At 39.3% G+C, this 27,123-nt stretch overlaps 1 protein-coding gene across 3 annotated transcripts in view; it reads left to right on the plus strand.

Annotated features, from left to right (window-relative positions):
* LOC127423278 (supervillin-like) overlaps positions 1–27,123 on the plus strand; it is a 95,009-nt gene that overhangs the window by 9,383 nt on the left and 58,503 nt on the right. For all 3 annotated transcript variants that reach the window (XM_051667441.1, XM_051667443.1, XM_051667442.1), the window contains exon 2: positions 18,062–18,579. In XM_051667441.1, coding sequence (XP_051523401.1) covers positions 18,200–18,579 — 380 coding nt within the window. In that variant the 5' untranslated portion in view covers positions 18,062–18,199. The remainder of the gene's footprint in view (positions 1–18,061; positions 18,580–27,123) is intronic.

Here is a 27,123-nt window from a genome sequence, read left to right on the forward strand (position 1 = left end):
CACCCCTATAAACCACTTAATGCCTGAGAGTGTTTACTTGTGCATGATTACGTAACATGGTACCACAGCTGCTACGCTTGCTTATGGAATTCTCATTTTAGAAATACATCAGTTTTACAGCTCTGTCTCTCAGCAGTCCATCAGGCTCTAGTCTTACAGATGGTCTGGGGTCTTGGGACACTCCTTAATTGCAAAGAGAAAAAAAAGTCTTTCAAAGCAGTACATTTCTTTCTCCACTGCTGCTGTTTCTCTTTCCAACATATTTGCTCCTCTCGCTGTGTGTTTTCCGTTACGGACTGTTTTTGAAGAGTCCCCAGTTTTCAGCCTTGGAAAAATGAAGTCTTCGCTGAGTCAGCTGGGATCTCCATCAGTAAAACTAATAAGCTGGAATGCCTGGATGAATCAATTTAGCTTGGGCAGGGGTGAAACAGCTCTGATCAGCCCTGTGTTGTATCAGCTGAGCCCTCACATTAAAACTTGGCCTGTTATCTTTCTGCCTGCTCTTGTGGCCTGCTATGATTCATTATGGCTTTTTCTGTGTGCTTACCCACTGGAAAATGCTCTGACAGGGATATGTTTGCGTTTGCTTTGAGAAATTAGCTAGAGCACCAAGGCGATTTACTCTAATGAGGTGAAGTCGAAGTTGACTTTGGCATAAAAAAGTAGATTCTTTTCCATGGCTGACTTGTCAGCCCAGGAAGCGTAAGGGTTTGTAGTGGACAGGACAGTACCCTACAAGGACAGGACAGTCTGGTCAGCTAGTGTCTAATGAGCAGGCCTGATAGGGGCTCCTCTGCCCCACCCTTCCTCTGTATTACGTAATAGCAGCCCCTCGGGGGTGCAAAGGGTGTGTCATGGGTGGACATGCATGTTGTTTATCCCTAGCTTGATGGAAAAATGTGTGACGTGTTAATGTATTTAACTTCTCTTTTGGAGTTCAATGTTCAATAAAAAAAACAACACTCTTCATTTGCATATTTGCAAACTTTTACAGACTTTTTCGGCAGCAGTATGTTCATGTATGTCAAAATGCTGATAATTATTAGAAATCGGCTCATTAAAAAAACCTGACAATAAAAGAATAACATGTTTACATAAGACTTCAAATCATTAGGTTTTTTTTTCTTCTAGTTTTTACATGAAAACAAAACGAATAACACATACTATGTACACCGAAATAGGGCTAATGTGCAAAAATCTAGGTGTGTCGATTGAGATTTGCTTGAGACTTTTATGACCTTTTAAAGTTCATGCATGTAAATGTACTCACTGAAAGGGAAATCTGGCAGGTTAGCCTCATTTGTGCTGGGTGAGTTTGCTCTTCCCCTTACTGACAGTAAATCCTGTGTGGCAGAAAAACAGTGCAGGAAAGTGAAGACAAAAGACCAAATGAACAGCAGCTTCCGTTCAGAGAAGCATTATACATTCATTCTTCCTGTGTTGACATTGGTTCAAAGGGACAATGCTTAATCATGCCACAGGCTTTTCTTAGAAAAACTGCGAATGTAAAGAAATTCTCAAACTAGATTTTTACATTCTGAAGAAGATGTGAGTAGTGCTTTCCTGTGAAAAAGTCATTGCCATGATATTGGGGTGTGGACCTAAGCATTGCTATGCAATTCCTGAGGTCTCAATGGTTTTAAGCATGTTGCTATGTGGTTGTAAGAGTGTTATAAGTGGTTGCTAGATGGTTGATTACTGGCCCAAGTCAAAGGATCCCAGCCTCCAAGTCTCTATGATATTCTGGTCCCAAGATATGGCATGGGTCTTTGCATTTTTTTTCACCTGTATTGTGGTCCTATCATGTAGAGAGGTAATAGCAGATCTGTCCTCAACAAACTGCATGGTTTTAGGTTTCATTCATGTCTGAAGCACAGACATGATGCTGTTTGGTGCAGGACGAGTGCCAAGGTTTAAGACTTAAAGTTAGGAGTTTTCGAAAAACAGGCCAACTCTAGGATGAAATGGGTGAAAGGAAGTGGCGAATGACCCCCTTTAACACCCTCTTCTTGCTGGAACTAATCTTTAAACTGTTTTAGAAAAGACCTTTCAATTAGAAAAAAAAAAAAAACTGAAAAAGTGAGACATTATGTAGGTGGGGAAAATATAATATTTTTAATACGGCTGCACCAATACAAAATTTGTGTTCCGAAACGATATCCGATTATTTAAAACAACATCTGCCGATACAGAGTTTGGTGGTTCAGCTTTTTTTACACTACCTTGTTTCTAATCACTGATGATTATTTAATTAATTATTAATTAACTACACAACATTGAAAGAAATGTAAATACATTTGTTTTCTATGTCTCCACATGTTTTATATGTTTCAGCTAAACTAGCCTCAGTTATAAATAAAACACTAAAACAAAAAGCTAACTCACTTTAACTAAATTCTGAATGAAGCTTTAACGATTGCAACTCTGCTGTCTTTGTCAACCAAATCAAACTAATTAATTCCACCCGCTTTTGATTGACAGGAAATAGTAGGCCATAACTGTAGGCTGTATTTAAACAATCAGCTGATGTCTGGTGGTGCAGATATAACGAATACATGAAGAGTCAATAGAGCAGGATCTAATTGCAGCTTTAATTTAATAAGAAAATGAGTCCAGATACAAAACTTGGAAAACACAGGAACAAAACAAAACTAAAACTAGGGAACAGAACAAACGTCACATCCATGGGGGTAACAGGAAACAACAACTGAATAAGACACAAGCAAACACAAGGACATTAAATACACTGGGGCAAACAAGTAAACGAGAAACAGCTGGGAACAATCAGGGCAGGAACTAGGAACAAAGACACAAGAAGGTAAACAAAACTTCATACTAAAAGTCTCTTAAACACCTAGTGACCTCTGGTGGCCACTAGGGCAAAAGTCTCAGGTGTGACATAGCCCCCCCCCCCCCCCTTTAAGGAGCGACTCCTGGCACTCCTAAACATAACACCAAAGAAATTGTAAATGGGAGGAGCTTGCGGATGATCAGGAAGCCAGGGAGGTGACCACAAGGCCAGGACAGGGTCAGGTGGCCTGGGAAGAGGCTACAGGGCAGGGACCGGGTCAGGTGGCCTGGGAGGCAGCCACAGGGCAGGGACTGGGTCAGGTGGCCTGGGAGGCGGCCACAGAGCCGGGACTGGGTCAGGTGGCCTGGGAGGCGGCCACAGAGCCGGGACTGGGTCAGGTGGCCTGGGAGGCGGCCACAGGGCCGGGACTGGGTCAGGTGGCCTGGGAGGTGGCCACAGGGCCGGGACTGGGTCAAGAGGTAGAGCTGCTGGAGGAGGAGTGAGCAAAGCCGCTGTAAGAGGTGTCTCTGGGAGAACAGACGGAACCGCTGGAGGAGTCGTCTCTGGGAGGGCGGACGGAACCGCTGGAGGAGGAGTCTCTGGGAGAGCGGATGGAACCGCTGGAGGAGTCGACTCTGGGAGAGCAGGCAGAGTCGTGGAAGACTCCGAGGGCAGAGTCATCATAGTCAGGAGCACTGGCGGTGACTGGGGAACGACCTCCGTGGTCATGAGCACGGGCAGTGACGGGAATGGTCTCCGTGGTTTTGAGCATGCGCAGTGACAGGGGAGTAGGAGCCCTTCCGTTTCCGGATGGCCATGAGCACAGCTGTGTGAGACTCGGAATGCGGAGCCGTGGTAGGCTCGATGAACGAAGGGTGGAGCCATGGTGCTCTCAGCACCAATTCCACTAGGGTTGAAATGGGCGTGAACGCTGGCTCTGAGATGGACGAGGCTTCAAGAACAGGCTCGTTGGCCATGGCAGGTGTGGGTGTTGGCTCGTTGGCCGTGGCAGTCATGGGCATTGGTAGTGACACGGGGTTCCCGCAATACCCCACAGTGTAAGTGGAGAATGTGAGCCTCAAAGCAAGGTCAATGAACTCTACTAAAGAGAGTTCCTACCTGCCTCTATCCATGCAGGACTTCACCGGCTCATTGAGTCCAAGGTGATAGATGTCCTTAAAAAAAGCTTTCCTCAATCAAAATCCTGGGCGAGATTGCAGGAAAAGCTCCGTATACAGCTCTATGGTTTGGTCTCTCTGTTTGAGATGCAGCAGTTGCAATGCTGCTAGATCTATAGTTGCTGGTCAGTTGTTCTGTAATGAATGCAGAGAGAGTCAAGAGAGCAGGATCTAAGTGCAGCTTTAATTTAATAAGAAAATGAGTCCAGATACAAAACTTGGAAAACACAGGAACAAAACTAAAACTAGGGAACAGAACAAATATCACATCCATGGGGGGTAACAGGAAACAACAACTTGCAAAGACACAAGCAAACACAAGGCCATTAAATACTTTGGGGCAAACAAGGTAAACGAGAAACAGCTGGGAACAATCAGGGCAGGAACCAGGAACAGAGACACAAGAAGGTAAACAAAACTTCATACTAAAAGTCTCTTAAATACCTAGTGACCTCTGGTGGCTGCTAGGGCAAAAGTTTCAGGTGTGACAGCAGATAATATTTTTTAATTTTCTGTTATTGATGATCGGCCGACGCATCGGTGCCTTGCTAATTTTAAGTATTTTCATATTTTACCTCATAATACTGTATCAGTATTAGGGCTGGGTATTGATACAGATTTTTCGATTCCGATTCACAAGCTTTCGATTCGATATCGATTCATATGGGTATATTTCAGTTATAATGTCCCTTTTGCCTACATATGAAATACATGCTCTCCCAGCTAATACTGTTAATTATACAGGGGACCTTCTAACTAGGTACAATATGAAAATATAAATTTTACTAATTAATTTTATTAGTTTTTCATCATTTTGCTGCTGTGATTTAGGTTAAAAACGCATAAATACTCAGTACATATCAAACGATCTGTAATAACAGACAAAGCAATAGTGACCACGTAATAAAAACAGTTACTCACACTTGTGTGGTGCGACATTACTGTCGGATCCAATATAGTCGGCACAGCATCGTCTTTTAGTTTCAGTCTTTTTCAATATATAGATTTTTAGTTGCATGGCACGAAATTTGGTTGCAAATGCGAGTGATTTCCTCTCATTGTAGTGAAGGGTGCGCATAGCGTAATATATCTTGGGATTTAAGAATCGATATCGAGATTGTTCAAATGAAGATCGCGATGCATCGGGAAATCGATATTTTTACCCTAGTCAATATTCTTAGTTTTTCACATGAATATTTTTGGGGTTACTGACATTAGAGCAAGTCTGTAAGAAAGTGAAACATACATAGCATTAGTTCAGCAAGCTCTCAACAAGTTCCAAATCCAACCAAAATTCAAATTACGAACACGCTAAAAATATAGTGGTGCAAAGCACTGAAGTCCAAAGCAAAGTGAGTAAAGGTTGCAATATATCACAGTTTTACAGTAAATATAAAGAATCCTAATATTATCGTATCGTAGTGGCGGGCTGTGCATTTAAAGTCTAGGCCTTCAGTGTGATTCATGCCATTAATAAAACACAGTTTCACAATGAATTAGACACCCTATGCCTTTGGGCATCATACATTATGTCGCAGCTAACTAATAATACCAATTGACATTTTAAAAACACGTCCACGCACGAAAGCCAGAACATGAAACGACATTAAAAAAAAAATGGCTGATGAATCTGACAGTCTGACTTTAGTTGCCCATTAATTCGCACTGTTGAGGGATTCTGAAGAAATTCTGAAGGCCTGACGGGGTGGAGCTCAAACTTACACGCTGTTTCGGATTTGGGCATGCGATTTGTGAAACGGTTGTCACACTTTGCTTGTAAGCATCAAGGAATAAATTCTGATGGATAAACTTTTCGTTTTTCTCTATTTGTTTGTAGATTAATTAAGATTGAAAAGCGATTAACAATACATAGGCAAAAAGGTGATTGAGAATGAAAGGATGAATAATATTTATTTATTTGGCATGTTAGGCCAGCAAAGAAGGCTTTACTGGCCCTGAGAATTCGGCACTGTCGTATCGTGACCCAGGTATCTACGTATATAATATCGTAAGCCATCTCCCATCCCTAATGTGTTTATTTAACTGCAGGTTATTTTCTTGAAATACAGGGCTTGTGCAGACCTTCTATCAGAAGGCTTTTGTTTAATGAGAGCCATATTTCTTTTCCCCCTCATCGAGTGGCTGGTGTGTATTATACCAGCACTCCCAAATTTATTCAGTGTAATGAGTACAAGGTGAGGCACAGTGCTGGTGCTGACTTTCACTGGGAATTGTTTGGGCCTAAGACACAGCTTAGCAAATATAGTTGTCAGAAAATGTTATTGGATTACAGGCTGATGATGCACGCTGAGCCTCCTTTCACCTGACCCACAGCGATTACACACTATCACACACTCACCCCATAGCCACACTTTCACTCTTTAAAAACTATCAGTGGGGATGTTGGATTTCCTTTGTGCCGTGTGGTCTATGGTGAATTTACATTTACCTTTGGAGTATTTGGTTGAGAATGATGGTAGTCATAGGCTCAGTGACTGCCCAGTCCTTCTTGACATATCCTAATCTTTTTTTATGCTTTACTGTTTTGCCAACAATGTTAGCGTTTTTGTGAACAGAATTTCAACAACAAACAATGGTTGCAGCAATGCCGTTCACACCATTCAGTCAGATTTGAAAAAAAAGTTTTGTTGTTGCAGAATACATTAGCACATAAATTCACACCCACAGCGTTGAGCTTTGGAAGCAGTATTCTGTCAGCATGATAACTGACACTCCTGTTTTGCCTTTGTGGTGTATGCTAATGATAGCTATTTATCATTCATGTACAACCACTGGGCTTGTGTGGAGTTGGCTAATCTTCAACACAATTCAGGCAAATGTCTTGTTGCCATCATATGCATATAAACATGAATCAGCATGAATCACTATGGTGCTCTCACTGTTCCAAGCAAATCACACCCAAAGGCACCTCCAGCCGAGCAGGTCAGACAGTGGATTTAGCCCTCGGATCAAATAGATTAGTCCTGACTGAGAAGGTGATATCAGGGGCACTGGTAACAGGAATTCTGAGCTTTTAAAATGTCTTATTTAGGCAACACTTCAGTGGGATAGTGACTTTAGTTTTTAAAGAATTATTGTTTTTATAGTCAGCTTTAGAGTTTTATGGCTTTCATTCCATGTGTGTTTGGTTTTTGGCCACCTATATGCTGCTAGTGTACAACTAAACATTGACTTTGACCAGATATATATGCATAAAAAATTTGCAGTCCTTCTCTGGGAAAACGGACAAAACTTTTATTTTGACATCTTGCACTACACAGATTTTTGACTAATCTATTGTTCTCCTCAACGAGAATATCAAGAGACTAGTTACTAGCAAGTAGCAAATCATGGTTCATGGATGTGATGTAGTTAAAGCCTATTGTAAGGCCCTATGAAGTCCATTTGATTTTCTTCCCAAATTCTGTGTTTTCTGTTTTATTTTCTCTGAATTCCAGGTTTAATTACATTTTATCATTAATAAAACTGTCTAATCAAATTAATTCATGGAATTCACGAAACAAATACATTTCAACATACCATTGCATTATTTTTTATTTAATGAAGAGCGTCTTTACTGATCCTGATAGCACAATCCAAACCCTCAGAATTTAGTTTATTATTATAATTATTTTTACTACTAATAATTTTTTATTCAAATATTGCTGCACAGTAGAGCATCACAGTATTAATCAGAATCAGAATCTGTTTGGACCACTAAAATATTGCCTGGGCCTGTGGATTCAGTATCGAGAAATCTGGTGTTGAAAGTGGTCCAAAGCTCTTCTCTTCCCCCTTATCCTCTGGAAAATGCTGGGCAAGGCTTAACTGATAGTTTTCTGTCATATAGCTGGTTATGCAATGCTATAAATGCTATATATTCCCAAATACTATATGTGACATGCAGTCCTGATGACTACAGTGTGATTTCAGGTTAATACAAGGATGCTGCTTTTTAGACAGCACTTCCTCACTCTTCCATTGTGACTTCAGAGATCAAAGGTAAAGAACATCCAGACAGTTCTTAAAGGAATAGTTCACCCAAAAATGAAAATTCTCTCATCATTTGCTCACCCTTATGCCATCCTGGATGTGTATGACTTTCTTTCTTCAGCAGAACACAAATTAAGATTTTTAGAAGAATTCTTAGATTTGTTTTGGTCATTACAATGCAAGTGAATGGGTGCCAAAATTTTGAAGCTCCAAAAATCCCATAGGTCAGCATAAAAGTAATCCATATGACTCCAGTTCTTAAATCCATGTCTTCACACCTAAACAGATAGGTGTGGGTGAGAAACAGATCAAAATTTTAGTCACTTTTTAGTATAAATTCTCCTCCCTGCTCAGTCAACCTCCACTTTAACTTTCACATTCTTCTTGTGTTTTTGGTGATTCACATACTTCATGCCCCCTACTGGACAGGGAGAAGAATTTCTAGCAAAAATGGACTTAAATGTTGATCTTTCTCACCCACACCTATCATATCACTCCTGAAGATATAGATGTAACCACTAGAGTCTTGTGGATTACTTTTATGCTGACTTTATGTACTTTTTGGAGCATCAACATTTTCATACATGCATTCGCTTGCATTGTATGGACCTACAGAGCTGAGATATTCTTCTAAAAATCTAAATTTGTGTTCTGCAGAAGAAAGTAATACACATCTGGGATGGCATGAGTGTGAGTAAACAATAAGGAAATATTACTATTCCTTTAAAGATTTTTATTATTAGAGTTTTGGCAAAGTTTCAAACATAATGTGGCAATTTGTGACATATAAATAAGGATTTGGACATTTAGATAAATAGGTTTCCCATTCTTACCAGTAAGTTCTTTGAAAAACCCAAAGTTTTTGTTTTCAAAAATTATATTTTTTAAATTATTATATTTTGAAATATTCTTTACATTTGTACACCTCTTTGCAGTCTTTTGAAATAGTTTTTTTTTTTTTTAAATGCCTTTGGCATCACTTGTCTGTACAAGCAGTGATTGCTTGGTTGCATAAGAAAAGAAAACCGAGCTTGCAGTTATTTAGAAGCTTATTGCTGTTAAAGGGGTCATATGATATTTTTTTCATAATTTTAGCCTACAGTATATCATCTTATTGGCTTATAGGCTGAATAGGTGTAATTTACATGCAAATGTTTGCATTTATATGTGAATGTATTCATCTGTCTGTCAGAAAGTTGCAGAAGTGTAGAACAAGATGTTTTTGCAACTTCAATAATCAATACAAGTTTCAATACATGTCTTTTTTATTTATTTATTTTCTTATTTTTTGCTAGGTATGACAGTTTTAGTTCTGAAAGTTATAGTACATTTAATTTCTTTCAAAAGAAATGTATTTCTAATTGTATGGCCCCTTTAATTCTCTGCTCTGCTGATATGGCCAATGTCTTTGCAAATTACTCATATATTTACATATCTCAATGTGTTCTCCCCTTGATTTGGTTTCCAACATAGGATTATTATTTATTTTATTTTTTTTTCAGATGGAGCTGCTTGGTTTTAACTCCTTTATAGGTAATGGCAAAGAGCACACAGTGAACCCCAGTATGGCTTGTAGAATTACGTGCGCTTCTAATCATAGAGTCAAAGTGAGCAGTTTTGCCTCTTTTAGGATTTACTCCCTTAGAAGGAGCATTGTGTGTTATAGTTTTGGTTGTTTTAGGCATTTTTGCTTTTCATCAAAATACCATGATTTTATGATGTCTCCTGGGCCCTGTTACTGCTAGAGCACTTCAGACAATCACATGTTCGAGTTTCCATTTTACCTGCTGTAATAGTTTAACACACAGACACACACACACAAAAAGGTGATTTGAAGAATATCTGTAACCAGACCTTGATGTATGTCCAATTATCTTTGCCTTGTTTCATTTACATCATGATGGCACCGCGGATGGCCGCCTCAGTGTGGAGTGCTTCTATTGTTTTGTTGTTTTTGTTTGTTTGTCCTGTGTTTAGTAATCTTTTTCCAGTCAGTTTTACCAGAGACGAACTGCCGAACATTCGACAGCATGTACCAGACAATCTTTTCCCGGATTTTGAATATTCAGACGTTTTGTTTGACATTTTAGTCTGAGGCACGGCTGTGTTGTTTAAACGCGCTATGAGACGCAGGCGAGGGAGACGAGCAGGCATGCTGGTCAAACTCCGTCGGCGGGGATTTCGAACAACGCTGCCGAGCATTCATCTAGCGAATCTCCGCTCTCTCCCTAACAAAACGGACGAACTACATCTCCTCAGCCACACAAACAAGGACTTTTCAACCTCTGCTGCCTTGTGCTTCGCAGAAACCTGGCTGAGTGAAGGCATTCTGGACAGCGCATTACATCTGCCGGGCTTTCAGCTGTTCAGAGCCGATCGCGGAGTTAACGGGGAAAATGAGAGGCGGTGAAACATGCTTTTACATCAGTGAATGTTGGTGTACAGATGTAACAGCGTTAATTTGGAAGCGCTCTTTATTAACTGTAAGCCTTTCTACTCGCCGCGGGAGTTTTCCTCGTTTATTCTGGTGAGTGTGTATATCGTGCCAAATGCGTGTTTGAATGCGGCGCTGCAACAGCTGGCTGATCAAATCACAGACACAGAACAACAATACCAGGACTCAGTTATTATTATTCTTGGGGATTTTAACAAAGCAAACCTCACACATGAACTGCCCAAATACAAACAGCACATTACATGTCCAACCAGAGACAGAAATATACTGGATCACTGCTACACAACAATAAAGGATGCATATCGCTCTGTTCCTAGAGCAGCTTTGGGACTATCTGATCACTGTCTGGTTCATCTTCTTCCAACCTACAGACAGAAATTAAAATCTGCTAAGCCTGTAGTAAGGACTTTAAAGAGATGGACCAACGAAGCAGAGCTGGAACTACAAGCCTGCTTTGACTGCACGGATTGGAGTGTTTTTGAGGCTGCAGCCACAGACCTGGACGAGCTCACAGATACTGTTACATCATATATCAGTTTCTGTGAGGATATGTGCATTCCTACTAGGACTTATTTAACATTTAACAACGACAAACCATGGTTTACAGCGGAACTCAGGGAGCTTCATCAGGCCAAAGAGGATGCTTACAGCGGTGGGGATAAAGTCTTGTACAATCAGGCCAGGAACACACTGAATAAGGGAATCAGAGTGGCTAAAAGAAGATACTCTGAGAAGCTGAAAAACAAGTTTTCAGCTAACGACCCTGCATCAGTGTAGAGTGGCATGAAACAACTTATGAATTACAGGACTCCTACCCCCAACCCTGTGGTGGACCAACAACTGGCTAACGACCTGATTGTGTTCTACTGTAGATTTGAAAGGCCCAATCTCACACCCCACACCCACTCTGACCTTCACTTCACACAAACACCAACACCTCCTGCAACCCCCCTCCTCACCCCTCCTGCTACTCAACCTGCACTTAAGATGTGTGAAGATGATGTGAGCCGCGTCTTTCGAAAACAAAGGATAAGGAAAGCACGGGGCCCAGATGGAGTTTCACCTGCATGTCTTCAATCCTGTGCTAACCAGCTGGCCCCCATCTTCACACAGATCTTCAATAAATCACTGGAGCAGTGTGAAGTCCCATGCTGCTTCAAACGTTCCACTATCATCCCCATCCCAAAGAAACCAAAAATCACAGGACTTAATGACTACAGACCTGTCGCCCTGACATCTGTGGTCATGAAGTCATTTGAGAGACTGGTGTTGGCCCACCTGAAGGACATCACTGGACCCTTTCTAGATCCCCTTCAATTTGCTTATCGAGCAAACAGGTCTGTGGATGATACAGTCAACATGGGATTGCATCATATCCTGCAACATCTGGACAGACCAGGGACACATGCAAGGATCCTTTTTGTGGACTTCAGTTCAGCTTTCAACACCATCATCCCAGCTATACTCCAGAATAAATTACACCAACTCTCTGTTCCCATGTCTATCTGTCAGTGGATTACCAGCTTTCTGACAGACAGGCAGCAGCTTGTGAGACAGGGGAAATTCACTTCCAGCACCTGTACAATCAGCACTGGTGCCCCCCAGGGATGTGTGCTCTCACCACTACTCTTCTCCCTCTACACCAATGACTACATCGTCAAGGATCCCTCTGTCAAGCTCCTGAAGTTTGCAGACGACACCACTGTCATCGGCCTCATCCGAGATGACGATGAGTCTGCATACAGAAGGGAGGTTGAACAGCTGGCTGTCTGGTACAGTCAAAACAACCTTGAGCTGAACACGCTCAAAACGGTGGAGATGATTGTGGACTTTAGGAGGAACCCCCCAACACTGTCCCCCCCTCACCATTCTAAACAGCACTGTGGCAGCAGTGGAGTCATTCAGGTTCCTGGGCACTACCATCTCACAGGACCTGAAGTGGGAGACCCACATTGACTCCATTGCAAAAAAAGGCCCAGCAGAGTTTGTACATCCTTCGCCAGCTGAGGAAGTTCAACCTGCCATAGGCGCTGCTGATACAGTTCTACTCAGCGGTCTTTGAGTCTGTCCTCTGCACTTCAATAACTGTCTGGTTTAGTGCAGCTACGAAATCAGACATCAGAAGACTACAAAGTACAGTTTGGATTGCTGAGAGGATTATTGGTTGCCCCCTGCCCCCCCTTCAAGGGACACTTCCAGAGTGAGGAAAAAGGCTGGAAAAATCACTCTGGACCCCACTCACCCAGACCACTACCTTTTTGAACTGTTGCCTTCTGGCCGATGCTTCAGAGCTCTGAGCACAGGAACAGTTTTTTCCCCCAGGCTATCCATCTCATGAACAGTTAAAACTGCCCCTTTGAGCAGTAATTAATGTGCAATACACAGCTTAGTCTATTTATATTATCCAACACATTCTGCCTCTTCTGCCATTACATTCCCTTGCACTGTACATAACCGATTTGTATTTAGATTTGCACTACGTGTGTGTGTGTGTATATATATTCATATATGTGTGTGTGTGTGTGTGTGTATATATAGTATATATATATATATATATATATATATATATATATATATATATTGTCTATTGTGTATTCTGTATATATATATATATATATATATATGTATATATATATATATATATATATATATATATATATATATATATATATATATATTTCTTTTCAATATTAATCTATTTTTTTATTCAATTTTAATTATTTTTTTAAAAGTCTTGTTGCTGTTTTTTGAATAGTTATGTACTGGAAGCTCCTGTCACCAAGACAAATTCCTTGTATCTGTAAGCATACTTGGCAATAAAGCTTATTCTGATTCTGATTCATGTTGTTTTTCCCTGCCTTTCTCTCTCTCGTCCTCCTGCTCTCTCTCTGTTTCTCCCAGTGTGGAAGCTATTAAATGTGAGGTCCCAGATGTGGCCCATTAACCCCTGCACCCCGCAGCAGAAATCCAGAAGAGCTGTGCTAACTTCCCCGATTGCCTCCAAACCCCCACTAATACAAACACACCCACACCAGCTCATAATTCTTTCTGTTTCTTAGCAACGTCTAACCTTAATCACATACTGTATTGTTTACAGACTAGGCTTGGGCGATATTTTGAACATTTTCAATATATTTGCATTAATTTGGTTGGCAGTATAACATGAAGTAACATTGTGAATATCATGATTTTAATGCGCTTTTTATTTGACCTTAAGTTTGCTAAGAGTAGGGTGAGGTATTGCCAGCCACCTCATGATACGATACATATTCAATACATATGTCATGATTCAATATATCGTGATATATCACAATATCATAATAGAGCACAACTGTATCCTTCCACTTTTTCAGCCGTCTGGGTTCCAGAAGTATTTTCCCCACTCATTTCTTCCATAGACTTTTTATAAAATCTTTCATAAAAGAGTTGTGAGCCATGAACCAAACCAACCAGCTCCGAGTAGAATCAACATCACAAACTTTGTTTTAAGGCATAATAGTTTGAAAATCAGACATAAAGACAAAGGTACAAGACTGTACTCACCGTCTTTCATGAGGGCTTGAATGTAATTGAATAAAAAACAATGGGAATTTCTAAAACTATTGATTTTAGGTTGTTGATTAGAAGTATAGAAACAATATATTTTACGTTTATTGCAAAAAATTCTGATATGTACAAATATATAAGTAGTTTAAAGATGATGGGAGACCAACTTGATTACGTCATTCACAGTGTGCCATGGGAGCGTGCAGTCGCTCCAAGGCACGTTTCGCGGGTTTCGTTGGCCGCGGTTCTCTGGTGGATCTTTCTCTGCTGTACCATGGGTAATGTAGTTGTTTACCGTGAATTCCGCTGTCAAATACAAATACATTTTTAAACAATGAAGTTGAAATAATGCAGACGGATGGCTTCAACGTAAGCATATACCATCGATGAACAACTTTGTAGCTCACGGTAGGTCTGTCTTTAAAGGTTAATATATTATCATTGAAAATCAATTAGTCTATTGGATACATTTATGGGGTTTTTACTTCCAGAACCAGACTGTTGCGCTCTAATGGAACATGATTGAAACCCAAACATGTAAGAGAGACTCTGTATGCTAGAGAAAGTGTGAATCTATGAGTTCGGTTTATCTTTTGCGCATCAAGCGTCTCTGACCGAGAAATGCTGCCACAGAGTGTACGCTTATTTAGACAACCTGCTTCGTTATTAAAACGTGGTATGAATTCACAAATGGATGGAAAAAAATATTGATGCAGGGATCTAAAGTATCAATACAATATTGTTAGAGAAGTTAGCGATATATCGATGTATTATCAGCACAGCCCTACTAAAGAGCATGTCATTAGACTAGTTTTGTGACTTACTTGTCTTGCGACTGGTTTGTATGAAAGCGTTAAGACAGATGTTTTTACAGCGTGTCAGATTTAGGCCACATCCACATTAATCCGTTTTTGTTTAAAAACATTTTCAGTTTGCTAACGTCATTGTTTTCCAAAGTGTGCGGTAACGGAGAGCATTTTTAATGCTCTGTTTTTGGAACGTCATTCCAATGTGAATGAGATGTGTAAACATGGCAAATTAATGTGTTTTCAAACGAAATCGTATTTGTGTCGATATGGCCTTAAACTTTAGCGACGAAAATGGTGTTAGAGTTGGTCAGTTTGATTCATTTCTGTGAATCCGTTCAGTCAAACTGTCTGCTTCAATAAAATCGATTCAAAATTGTGATTAATCACTTTATTTGCATCATTACACCTGCATCATCACACCTGCATAGCATCTTGCATCTATAAAAATATACATATATGTAGGTAAATATTGTCATTTAGTATTACTAGTATTATACAGTGCCTATAAAAAAATATTCACCCCACTTGGAAGTTTTTATATTTTATTGTTTTTAAATATTTAATCATATTGAACTTCATATGACTTTTTTGACACTGAGCAACAGAAAAAGACTCTTTCATATCAAAGTTAAAAAAAATTCTACCAATTAGTCTAAATTTATAACAAATATTAACCACAAAATAATTTATTGCATACATATGTATTTATTTTAGTATAAATACACCTGTCTCTGGAAGGTCCACTTACTGGTCACTCAGTATCTTGGGAAAAACAACACCATGAAGACAAAAGAACATTTCAAGCAAATTCATGTTGTTGATAAACATAAATCAGGGCATGGATACAAGAAATGTTGTCCATGAACATGCCTTAGAGTACTTTGAATTCAATAATTAAAAAATGGAAAAAGTATGGCACAGCAGTAAATATACCTAGAGCAGGTCGTCCTCAAAAATTGAGTGACCGTGCAAGAATGGGACAACTGTTGGCCTGGTTCTTTATCAGTCACAGCTTTATGGGAGAGTGGCAAGGAGAAAGCCATTATTGAAAAAACACATATGAAATCTCGGCTAGAGTTTGCCAGGAGGCATGGGGGAGACTCTGATTTCAGCTGGAAAAAGATTCTATGGTCTGATGAGACCAAAATGGAGCTTTTTGGCTATCAAACTAGATGCTTTGTTTGGTGTGAACCAAACACTGCACATAATCAAAAATACACCATCCCCACCGTGAAGCATGGTGGTGGTAGCGCATCATGCTGTGGGGATACTACTCTGCATTAGGTCCTGGAAGGCTTGCAAAGGTAGAGGGTAAAATGAATGTTGCAAAATACAGGGAAATCCTGGAGGAAACCCTGAAGCAGTCTGCAAGAGAACTGAGACTTGGGAGAAGATTTTTGTTCCAGCAAGACAAAGATCCCAAGCATACAGCCAAAGCTACACAAGAATGATTTCAAAACAACAATGTTAATGTCCACGAGTGACCGAGTCAGAGTCCAGACCTCAGCCCAATTGAGAATCTGTGGATAGACTTGTAAAAATCTGTGCAATCACAATCCTCACGCAGCTTGACAGAGCTTGAGCAGTTTTGCACAGAAGAATGGGGAAAAAGTGTCCAGTTGTAATAGTTGAAAGAGACCTATCCACATAGGCTCAAGGCTGTAATTGCTGCCAAAGGTGCATCTACTACGTACTGACATAAAGGGGGTGAATACTTATGCGACAAATTATTTTGTGTTTCATATTTTTTTTTATAACTTTAGACTAATTGGTAGAAATGTGTTTTGAATTTGATATGAAAGTCTTTTTCTGTTGCTCAGTGTCAAAATAGCCAAATGAAGTTCTCTACGATTAAATATTTGAAAACAATAAAATATAAAAACATCCAAGGGGGGTGAATACATTTTATAGGCACTGTATTGTTATATTGATGCATATAAATGGAAATTATACTGTACATATCACTCTTCCTTATGTTCGTTTAGTGAAAAACTGGGTGGAAAAACATGCTTTTTTAAATTAGATTTTTACTCTGTTTTTCTTTTTGTTGGTTCTTCTGATTAAAAAAAACAAAACAAAAATCACCTGGAACAAAAGCTATTTCAGAGCTTATACATAAATATGGACATACACTCACTTAGCCCTTTATTAGGAACACTATGGTCCTAATAAAGTGCCCAATGTGGTCTTCTGCTGTTGTAGCCCATCCGCCTCAAGGTTCGACCTTGTACAGAGCGGTTATCTGAATAACTGTAGCCTTTCTGTCAGCTCGAACCAAACTGGCCATTTTCTGTTGACCTCCCTCATCAGCAAGGTGTTTCCATCCGCAGATCTGCCACTTACTGGATGTTTTTTGTTTTTGGCACCATTCTGAGTAAACGTGTGCGTGAAAATCCCAGGAAATCAGCAGTTACAGAAATACTCATACCAGCCTGTCTGGCACCAACAATCATGCCACGGTCGAAATCACTGAGATCACATTTTTCCCCCATTTTGATGGTTGATGTGAACATTAACTGAAGGTCCTGATCCGTATCTGCATTATTTTATGCATTGCACTGCTGCCAAATGATTGACTGATAATATAATTGCACAAATAATTAGGTGTACAGTTGTTTCTAATAAAGTGCTCAGTAAGTGTCTATATATCAAATATTGTCCAAAAAGGCTCAAAAATTGAGAGATAATATTTTTTACACACACACACACACATTCTTATGATGCTTAATGCTGAACTCGCTGAAGTAGAGCATTGATGCTGACATGGTTAGGCTTGTAGATGGTGCATTTGGATGTACGTAGAATGAAAACAAATGTACAAAAATATCTATGGTGAAAGACTTCTTTTGCAATACAAGCAATTTGGTCATGGCGATGTTCTGTAAGAACGGATTTCACAGACCAGGTGTGTTGAGTGCACTCTGGTGCTAATCTCTCTCTCACTCTTCTATCTCTCTCTCCATCTTTCTCTGGGGCTATTTAGGGTAATATGAGAATCAGAGCAATATGGGCACGGTGTTTGAGCCCTGTGTGTTTTCTTTCAGCTTGATCACTGCACTTCTTTGTAGGCTTTCTTTCAAAGAACTTGGCTGACAAAAAAACTTGCTGTAGTATGTATTAGAGTATAGTTGTGTTAGTGATTGTGCCAGTGTTTTATATTCGATTTGCAGAGAAACATCCTGTTTTCTTTTTGTATTGTATTATATCCTATTCCATTCATTAATTAAACAAAGGCTTTTTTAAATTCAAGCAACTCCGTAGCAATGACTCAGTTTGTCTCTCTCAACAGTGCAATGGTACTGGCAAGCTCATTGTCCACTGAGAAGTAAACAGGAACACCCACTGTCACCACTGGAGCAGTGAACTTCTCCGTTTTGTAGCTTATTACACATTCAAAGGAAGTGTAATTGCTTTTCTGGAGTAAGAGATGATGGATGCTCTGGACTCTTTGCAAGGATCCTCTTCTCTGGACTCCAAAGCTGAACGTATCGCCCGGTACAAGGCCGAGAGAAAGCGTGAGCTGGCGGAGCGGTTTGCCAACCTAGAGGAAAGTTCATCCAAGTGCACAAAGAGACATCGGGAAACAACAGACACATCAAATGCAGTGCCCAGCTTTGAGCAGAAGAACACAGATGTTTCCTCTGAACTGAGCATTAAGTCCAATAAAGATACCAATGCTCTGAGTGAGCAAGGAGAAGGGAACAATTATGAGGGAAAGACCAAAACAGATGCCACAATGACCTCCAAGATCTCCATTGCTCACAGTGATGAGAACAAGCAAGGATTAAGATCACACCAACAGCACAGGTGAGTTTGAGTCTTAAGGCAATACCATAAAATCCGTAAAATTTGACCATTTTAGAGAAGTAACACAGGTCTCCCATTTTGCAGTTCAGTAAGTTCAGATTGAGGCCAAAGTTTAAGGGGCTTTCTAGAGGTTGATCGATAGTGGATTTTGCCGATACCGATAGCTAAGGTGGTGGGAAAGGCAGATAACCGATTAATCAGCAGATAGTTTTTAAAATCATTTTATAGAATAATAATAATAATAATAATAAAAAATTATTCTTTCTTTACTATGAAGGGCAAAGACAAAGAGTCCAAAATGAATAATGATAAATGATAAAAAACAATCAGCAACTATCAGCATTGATATTTGCAGATAACAGATAGTTCCAAAAAGCAACTATCGGCACTGATTAATCAGTAAAACTGATCGGTAAAACCAATTACAGATATTGGTCTACCTCTAGCGCTTTCACACTAGAGCTTTTGATGCAGGGATGGGAATTGAAAAGAATTTAACAATTTTGGTTCCGACTTCTCTTAATTCTTTCGGAAATCGAACTATACTGGTTTTTGATATACTAAAATGAAACGTTTCATAATTGTCAGGAATCGAACTACACTGGTCATGCTGTATTTTTTTTTTAGCCATTAAAAAGAACCGTTTCATAAGTGTCGGAAACGGACTACACTGGTCACGCAGCTGAGTAGAGCTGAAAGAAATATTATCAGAGTATTTTCGAACTGCGTTTTCTCCACATCAAAGGAACAATTTGCATTCAGGAACCATTAATGAAACTAAATGTTAATGGTTCCTGTTAGGGATGTCATAAAATATCGACATCAATTATTGATCAGCACGTTATTTTATTGATATATTTTTGAGGCATCGATATAATAAAATTAGCCGACATTTAAATTAGAAGCCCAATTTGTGTGCTTTACAATACACTCAGTTGGCCTCTGTTTAAAAGTCTGGCGTGATAGCATTGGGAGACCACAAGAGGGTGATATACCATTTACTGAAGCACACACACACACACACACACACACACACACAGGATGAGCTGAAGCAGCACAGGTTATGGTAGTCCAAAGTTACTAAAGTTTTGGGACTTCAAGAATGAACAAAGTGACGATGAGTTTGCAATTTATTGAAACTTTTGTAACTGTGCAAACTAATTGATTCGAAATGCTGATGCTTATTATGCAATTTCTCTTTATGTAGCCTTGATTAGGTCTTTCATTCAAGCTGTCTAACCACAAAATGACATACTTTTAACTGATAATACATTGTGTAGGCTATATGAAAGATGCATGTTCACAATACATCATCCATTGATGGCTAGAGTAAATACTCTTTGTCTCTTAATAATGATTTGGGTCGAATTTAATGGAAAACTGTGCGAGTTGCGCTTTGTGGCGCTGCAGAATGTTGATGCTGAGCGTTGGTGGTGTGAGCATACATTTTGTAGAAAATAAATAATTGTTTCTAATTATAGAACGCACCATGTCGTCTGCCAGACACGTCCGGTGTGTGACACCCCCCCCCCACTTAATTTACCCTGCCCGCTCACACTTTATTAAAGTTGTGTTGAGAAATATGTCTGAAGAGACAAAGACTACTGTGCAACGAGCAGCCCTATTTATATTTGAAAAAATCCCAATATATATATATATATCGATAATTATCTGGAAAATCTTCCGATTATCTATGCCAGTTTTTCCCAAACCAGTCCTGGAGGCACCCCAAAACTGCACATTTTGTACGTCTCCCTTTTTTGACACCCTTATCAGATCTTTGATTACTACTAATGGGCTGATGAGTTGAATCAGGTGTGTTTGATTAGGGCGATATCCAAAATGTGTAGTGCTGGGGTGCCTCCAGGACAGGTTTGGCAATCAATATTTTTCTCTAGTACTGAACACGCTTCATTTATGCCCTATCCCACTCTGCACGCGTTGCCTTTTTTCCCCCGCATGTGAGAAGACATGAGTAGCCGCAAAAGTTAAGGTGGTTCCAGAGCGCCTTTAGACCATAACATTTTTCCTTCTAAATTAAGCTTTATTAAGCAGCATGTTACGAGCCTTTAATAATAAACGAATAGATTCTGTTCTAATTTGTGAAAAATCAGATGTCATTATCTCTTTATCACTTTAATGAAAATATAAAAATGGTCCATTCAGACTTTTACATTTTCTAAATTTTCTCTCAGGGGATACCCCTGAACCCCCATACAGTATCATTTCTCAGTCACAAGGGCTTCTATGCCCCCATACTTGGGTATCTGAATGTAACGAAATATAAAAATTATTTGAATGTAAAAATTAAATGCTGACATTATGCTTCAGAACTAACAAATTATCTTTTAACATTCATATCCAACTGAACTCCGTTGATAAACTCTATAAAATATTTTAATATTTTGGTAGAAGTTCCCTCAAACACCACTGCTTTGACTGTCTCTGGGCTCCCAATGTAATTTTGTATAGACCATTTTGACTGTTTAGGATTTTTCTTTCTTCTTCTGCTAACTTGGCAATTCAAAAAAATGTGCAATGTGCAAATGTGAATGTGATATGGCCAAAAGTTTGTGGACACCCCCTTCTATTAACGAATTTGGTTACTCCATTAAGTCCAGTAAAGAAAAATCTTAATGTTTCTTTATGTAATGGCTTGGGCTTTGTGTGCTTCCAAATTTGTGGCAACTGTTTGGGGATAGCCCTCTTCTGTTCCAGCATGACAATGCCCCTGTGAACAAAGTGAGGTCCATAAAGAAATGGTTTACTGTGTCTGGCATGGAAGAAATTGACTGGCCTGCCAAAGCCCAGACCTGAACCCCACTGATCACGTTTGGGGTGAACTGGAACAGCAACTGTAAGTCAGGCCCCATCGACCAACATCAGTTCCTGACCTCACTGATAGCCTTGTGTCTGAATGAGAGCAAATCCCTGCAGCCGTGTTACTACATACAGTATAGTCGAAAGCCTTCCCAAAAGAGTGGAAGCTGTTATTACAGCAAAGGGGGAAATTGATGCCTAAAGTTTTGAAATCAAATGTTCATCAAGCACATATGGCGTCCACAAACTTTTGGCCATGTAGTGTATATCGTGATAAATATCAATATCGAACAAAATGAAAAAGAATATCGTGATAATATTTTTGCCCATATCGCCCAGCACTGTCCACTGCATGAAAAGAGCTGTATCCAGACCAGTAGACTCCTGTATAAACCGCTGAATTTCGGAAGTATTCAGAAATTTACTGGCCTAGAGTCTCAAATTCCACAGGCCTGTATACATCCGATTATATTCCATTTCAGATGTATAGTGACTGACGATTCCTTCCGTGTTATGGCCATTTGTTGCCATGTTAAGTAATTCCCTTAAAGGAATAGTTCACCAAAAATGAAAATTTGCTGATAATTTACTCGCCCTCAGGCCATCCAAGCTGAATCTGAGTTTCTTTCTTCATCAAAACAAAATTTAAGACTTTTAGGATTTCATTTCAGGCCTCATCCTCTAAACAATGCAAGTGAATGTACTCCATTTTTTGACGGTCCAAAATGCATATTTAGGGTGCATCAAAATAATCCACACGACTCCAGTTGATAAATAAAGTTCTTCTGAACCCAAACGATTGATTATTTTGAGAAACAATACTTATATAATTTTTAACTACAAATGTTCACTTCCGTACATCTGTGACGTGCGCTCATGAGAGGGATGACGTAAGCTCGTTGGTAAGGTCACGTGGAGGAGGAGTCAGGAAGCGCGTCATTGTTTACATTTGCTTTTTTTTATTATTATTATTTGGAAATGATTTTTTATTTTATTTTATATTGAAATTGTTTTGGACTGTTTTGGTTTGTGAACGGCGCTTGGTCTATGGTCTGTGCAAGTTTCTCTTGTAAACAATGGGCGAGTGAGTTCCAGAGAGATTTTTCCAGCCTTTTTCCTCACTCTGGAAGTGTACAGTTCTTGAAGGGAGGGCAGGGGGCATCCAATAATCCTCTCAGCAGTCCAAACTGAACTCTGTAGTCTTCTGATATCTGATTTCATAGCTGCACTAAACCAGACAGTTACTGAAGTGCAGAGGACAGACTCAGTGGCTGCTGAGTAGAACTGTATCAGCAGCGCCTGTGGCAGGTTGAATTTCCTCAGCTGGCGAAGGAAGTGCAACCTCTGCTGGGCCTTTTTCACAATGGAGTCAATGTGTGTCTCACACTTCAGGTCCTGTGAGATGGTAGTGCCCAGGAACCTGAATGACTCCACTGCTGCCACAGTGCTGTTTAGAATGGTGAGGGGGGTCAGTGTTGGGGTGTTCCTCCTAAAGTTCACAATCATCTCCACCGTTTTGAGCATGTTCAGCTCAAGGATGTTTTGACTGCACCAGAGAGCCAGCTATCATGAATAGTTAACAATGGGAGACTGGGCTAGTTGTTACACTTGTTTCTCCAGTAAATATTTCTCAGAGTAGGTTTATTTTTTAAAGTCTTTTCTGTATAGACACACACCTTAAAGCCTTTGCAGCTGAAATAACCAGGATTGCTGGTCACCAGCTTATGTTGTGTTTTGGGTGCTGGTCAGCCAGCATGGGATGATAGTGTGCTGGTGTCTGCACCAGGCTTTTAAACTAGCTTAATCAGAATGACCATGCTGGTCAGGCAGCTATACCAGCTAGTTTTTGATGGTGAAAAGCATGTCTTTGCTGGTCCACCAGCTAGACCAGCACCAAACCAGCATAACCAGCCTAGACCAGCATGGGAATAGCATACAGGTGAAGCTGGACTTTTTAGCAGGGGTGGTTGCAAAAAAAGCTGTTGAACACCTCAACGTTACTGCTTAGGAAAAAGATACACGTTGCAGAACAATTGACCTAACAGCATGTTATTGTAAAGGTAACATGGTTGCACCCTCATCCAGTCAGTCATTTTTTGGGAGCCCTGTGGCAGCAGTGTTTCTACTTGTAGAAAGTATTGCAGGCAGATGTGTACTTAGTAATTCATCTGTGCAGTTAAGCCAGACAAAAAAAGAAGGTATTAGTAGTAATACCACTGTGCACAATGGTTGAGATTTAGGCCTATATGATTCCTAAAGTTTTCATATTGTTGGTTTTTTAATGGACACACCAGATTATTTTATTTGTTATTTGTTGAACTTTATTCATCTGCTTTTACTTTATTTTATTATTTTATTAACTTTTTAATTTGGTTTTACTACTGTACTGTACAGTAAATCTTTTTAATTGGACAGATTAAATTGTTTGCATACGATTTCTTTAATACCCGTACTTTGTAAAAAAATAAATAAAAATAAAAATAAAAAAAAGGATAATTATAAAATGTATGTGATTTTCTGCAATACAGTTTGATTGACATTTCTTGACCAAGTGATCATGGCTACTGACCAAATGCATTAGGCAGTTGTTATGAATGACCCATTAGCCATTTAAATGAACTATTGTGTCAGCACAATGGTAACATTGTATGTGTTGAAAATGTACATAAGAAAAAAAATAATAAAAAAAAATATAGATAAATCTCTTAATTTTAAAATCATATTTTTTTTCTGTAATGTCTGTCAAAAATGTCAAGTAAAATAAAATTTCGTTATTCTTGAGTTAATTATCACCACTGTTTGGTTAACTATTTTTAATTTCAGGGTGTTTATTTTAGCATGTTTGTATGTACAGTAATGTAGTTCGCTGTAGCCTACAATAAGCCAAACTTTCAGTCATTTGCCTTCCTGTGTACGCTGAAAACACAGCAAGCTTGAAGCACCTAACACCTTTCATTCACAATTGCTAGTCATTAACATATAAAAGGCCTCACAGCAGGACTGTCATCAGTCATCACAACCAGCCGAATTTCCTCTGTAAATTTCCATCAAACTTCACAGTTCCCTTTACATGTCCGCTGAATTGAGATGGCTTTTTGTGGCTGTTAACGGTTACATGTTACTTGGGTCCATTTTCCCCCTAATACATCTGAAGTTAAGTGGGAGTTTACTATGCCCACATTTTTCCAGATTTGACTCTTTTCATGCAGTGATCTATGCATGAAAAAGGCATTGATCCCAAGCCTAGTTCCAGAACAGTTTTTTGGCTTTACAGGGGGTCAACACCAGGACACATCCTGCTGTTTTGTTGAATTTAGTCAACATTGCGTGTTTCATATTTATGGGGAAAATACATACATGGATTTTATAAGCGAATGTATGGGGGATCCAGAGGAGAAAGTATGGATGGGCAACATAAATCCGCCACTTGGGAATGTTCTTTTATGGAGATCAGAACAAAACTTTCTCTTCCTTGTTTGGCGCTAATTATCCATACTGAACTATGCTGTACTTAATGGAAATGTAAGTATTTCTCACCCACGTGAGTCTGGATGCGCATTTCAAGGAATGCTTTGTATTGCCGCATCCTTTTCTCTTATCTGATTGACTTGATTGTTGTCTCATTAAAGCTCTAAGATGAAGTTGCTTGATTACCAAGACAAACAAAGGTGTCAGATCTACGTCTTTTGTCCGAGTCGCTCATTACTTTCGCAAAGATTAATATTGGAAGCATAAACATGAACGTGGTATGTTATTCATTCTCAGACTCTACGACACGTCAAACCAGCCAGTCCTGCCCCGGCACTTCACTGTTTAATCTTTCTTGTCTATGTTGTATAGGTTTACCTGGACCATGTAGGCCATGTGTCAAAGTGAAAGTAAGCCTGGACAGAATGTTTAAAATTGTTGACACGGGCCAAAAAGTATGTCTGTGTGAATTATGACGTCAGGAAGTACTTAGCTATTTGCTCAGGTATGTTCTTTGGTCAGCTGGACACAATGGCGGTGTGGTTGATGTGACAATGTGATAGTATGCCTTGAAGCTGAAGTGTGTAATTGCTGTGTCACTAGCATCACCAAACGGAATGCAACAGTCTGGTTCCTGAAGTATAAATTCTATTTATTTTTTCCATAGATTAATTGATTTTTAATGATAACTTCTAAACCTTAAAGACAGACCCATCATGATTCCAGATGTTGTTAATCAATGTTTTATGGTTCTGCTTACAGCATCGGTCCGTGTTATTTCAACTTCATAAAAGAAAAAAATAAACATGTTTAATAACAGAATTTCTAGTAAAAACTACTTCCCATGAATCCTGAAGAGAAAGGTCCACCAATCAGAGAATCACTGCCAACAAAGCACACCAAAAGAGCTTTGCAGCAATCGCCCAATCCCATGACACGTTGTGAATGACGCAGTCCAGTCACTCTTCCTGCACTCTCGAACTATTTGTATGTACTATCTAAATATTTTGCAGTAATCTTAAAATATATGTTTCTATACATTTTAATCAATGATTTTGAATAGTTTTATATTTTTCTAACATTTTTAATTTTATTACGTTAATCACAATAGTTGATGGGATTTTAGTTATCCCTTATATTAAAAAAAAACAAATAAAAAAAAATAAAAAAAATTACATCAGCTTTAAACTCAAGAGAATTTTCTCTTTTTGTTATGTGGTGCACAATGACCGCTAGTAATTACTAAATATTACTGCTAAACTAAATGCTACTGCCATCATATACCGCTTGTGTCTGACAAAGAGAGAAGCAAAATAAAGAGAAATACAACAGAGGAGAGTTGCTAAAGAGCGAGTGGTTATCTTTGACTCTGTCAAAGATGTGTTTTCTTCCTTTTAGCTCCCCTACAGCGTTTGCAGTAAACACCCGTAATTTGCTATGCTGTGGAAATCTTCCAATGGATGCATGGCAGCACTACGCAAGTTAACAGATAGTGTAAACAATGAAATTCGTAGGGGAGTTCGCCATTTATACAACAAATGCACCCATGTTGTGGTCATGCCACTAATCCCCCTAGGCATAGTGAAGTTACAGATAGAAAAATGTTGCATTGTTTTAATATTTGGGGTTATTAGACCCCGCACTGTTCTGCAGCTTGATAAATGTATGAGATAGATGAAATGAGATGCTTTGCCACCAGGAATGAAAAAAACATTAAGGAATCACTTCAAAGAGGACTTCAATAGAGAGGTGCCTAAGCCAGCACATATATTTGAGGAGATGGGAGCAGCATGACAGAGAATTATGTGTACCTATGTAATTCTGCCCTCTGTAAACATATCCAGCATGGCTAATATGGCTCAGCTGCAGGCTCCCTGTGCTGTCAGCACTGTTCTTTATGAATGAATGGGTGACAGAAGCGGATTTACTGTACGGAAAATGGAGACTTCACCCGTATCTCTTCGCATCGCTCGGAAACGCTCGCTCACTGTCAACTGAACCAGTGTCAAAAGCGAAACCGCGTGAGATAGACCCAGCATGTGCACGATAAAGACTAATTGGCAGCCAGAGAAAATAATAGTTTTGAGATTTTTAACTTCAGCAAATTAAAATTGAGCTTTCAATTTCATTTTTATCTGTATGTATAATGTCTAATAATGCACTGGAAAGTATGACTAACCAATTTCTTGCAAGCTCTTTGAGAAAAAGTATAAATAGTTAATATATTTATGATTATACTTTTTGTTTTAATGTACC

Source organism: Myxocyprinus asiaticus, chromosome 32 (assembly GCF_019703515.2).
Source record: "Myxocyprinus asiaticus isolate MX2 ecotype Aquarium Trade chromosome 32, UBuf_Myxa_2, whole genome shotgun sequence".
NCBI classification, from domain to species: domain Eukaryota; kingdom Metazoa; phylum Chordata; class Actinopteri; order Cypriniformes; family Catostomidae; genus Myxocyprinus; species Myxocyprinus asiaticus.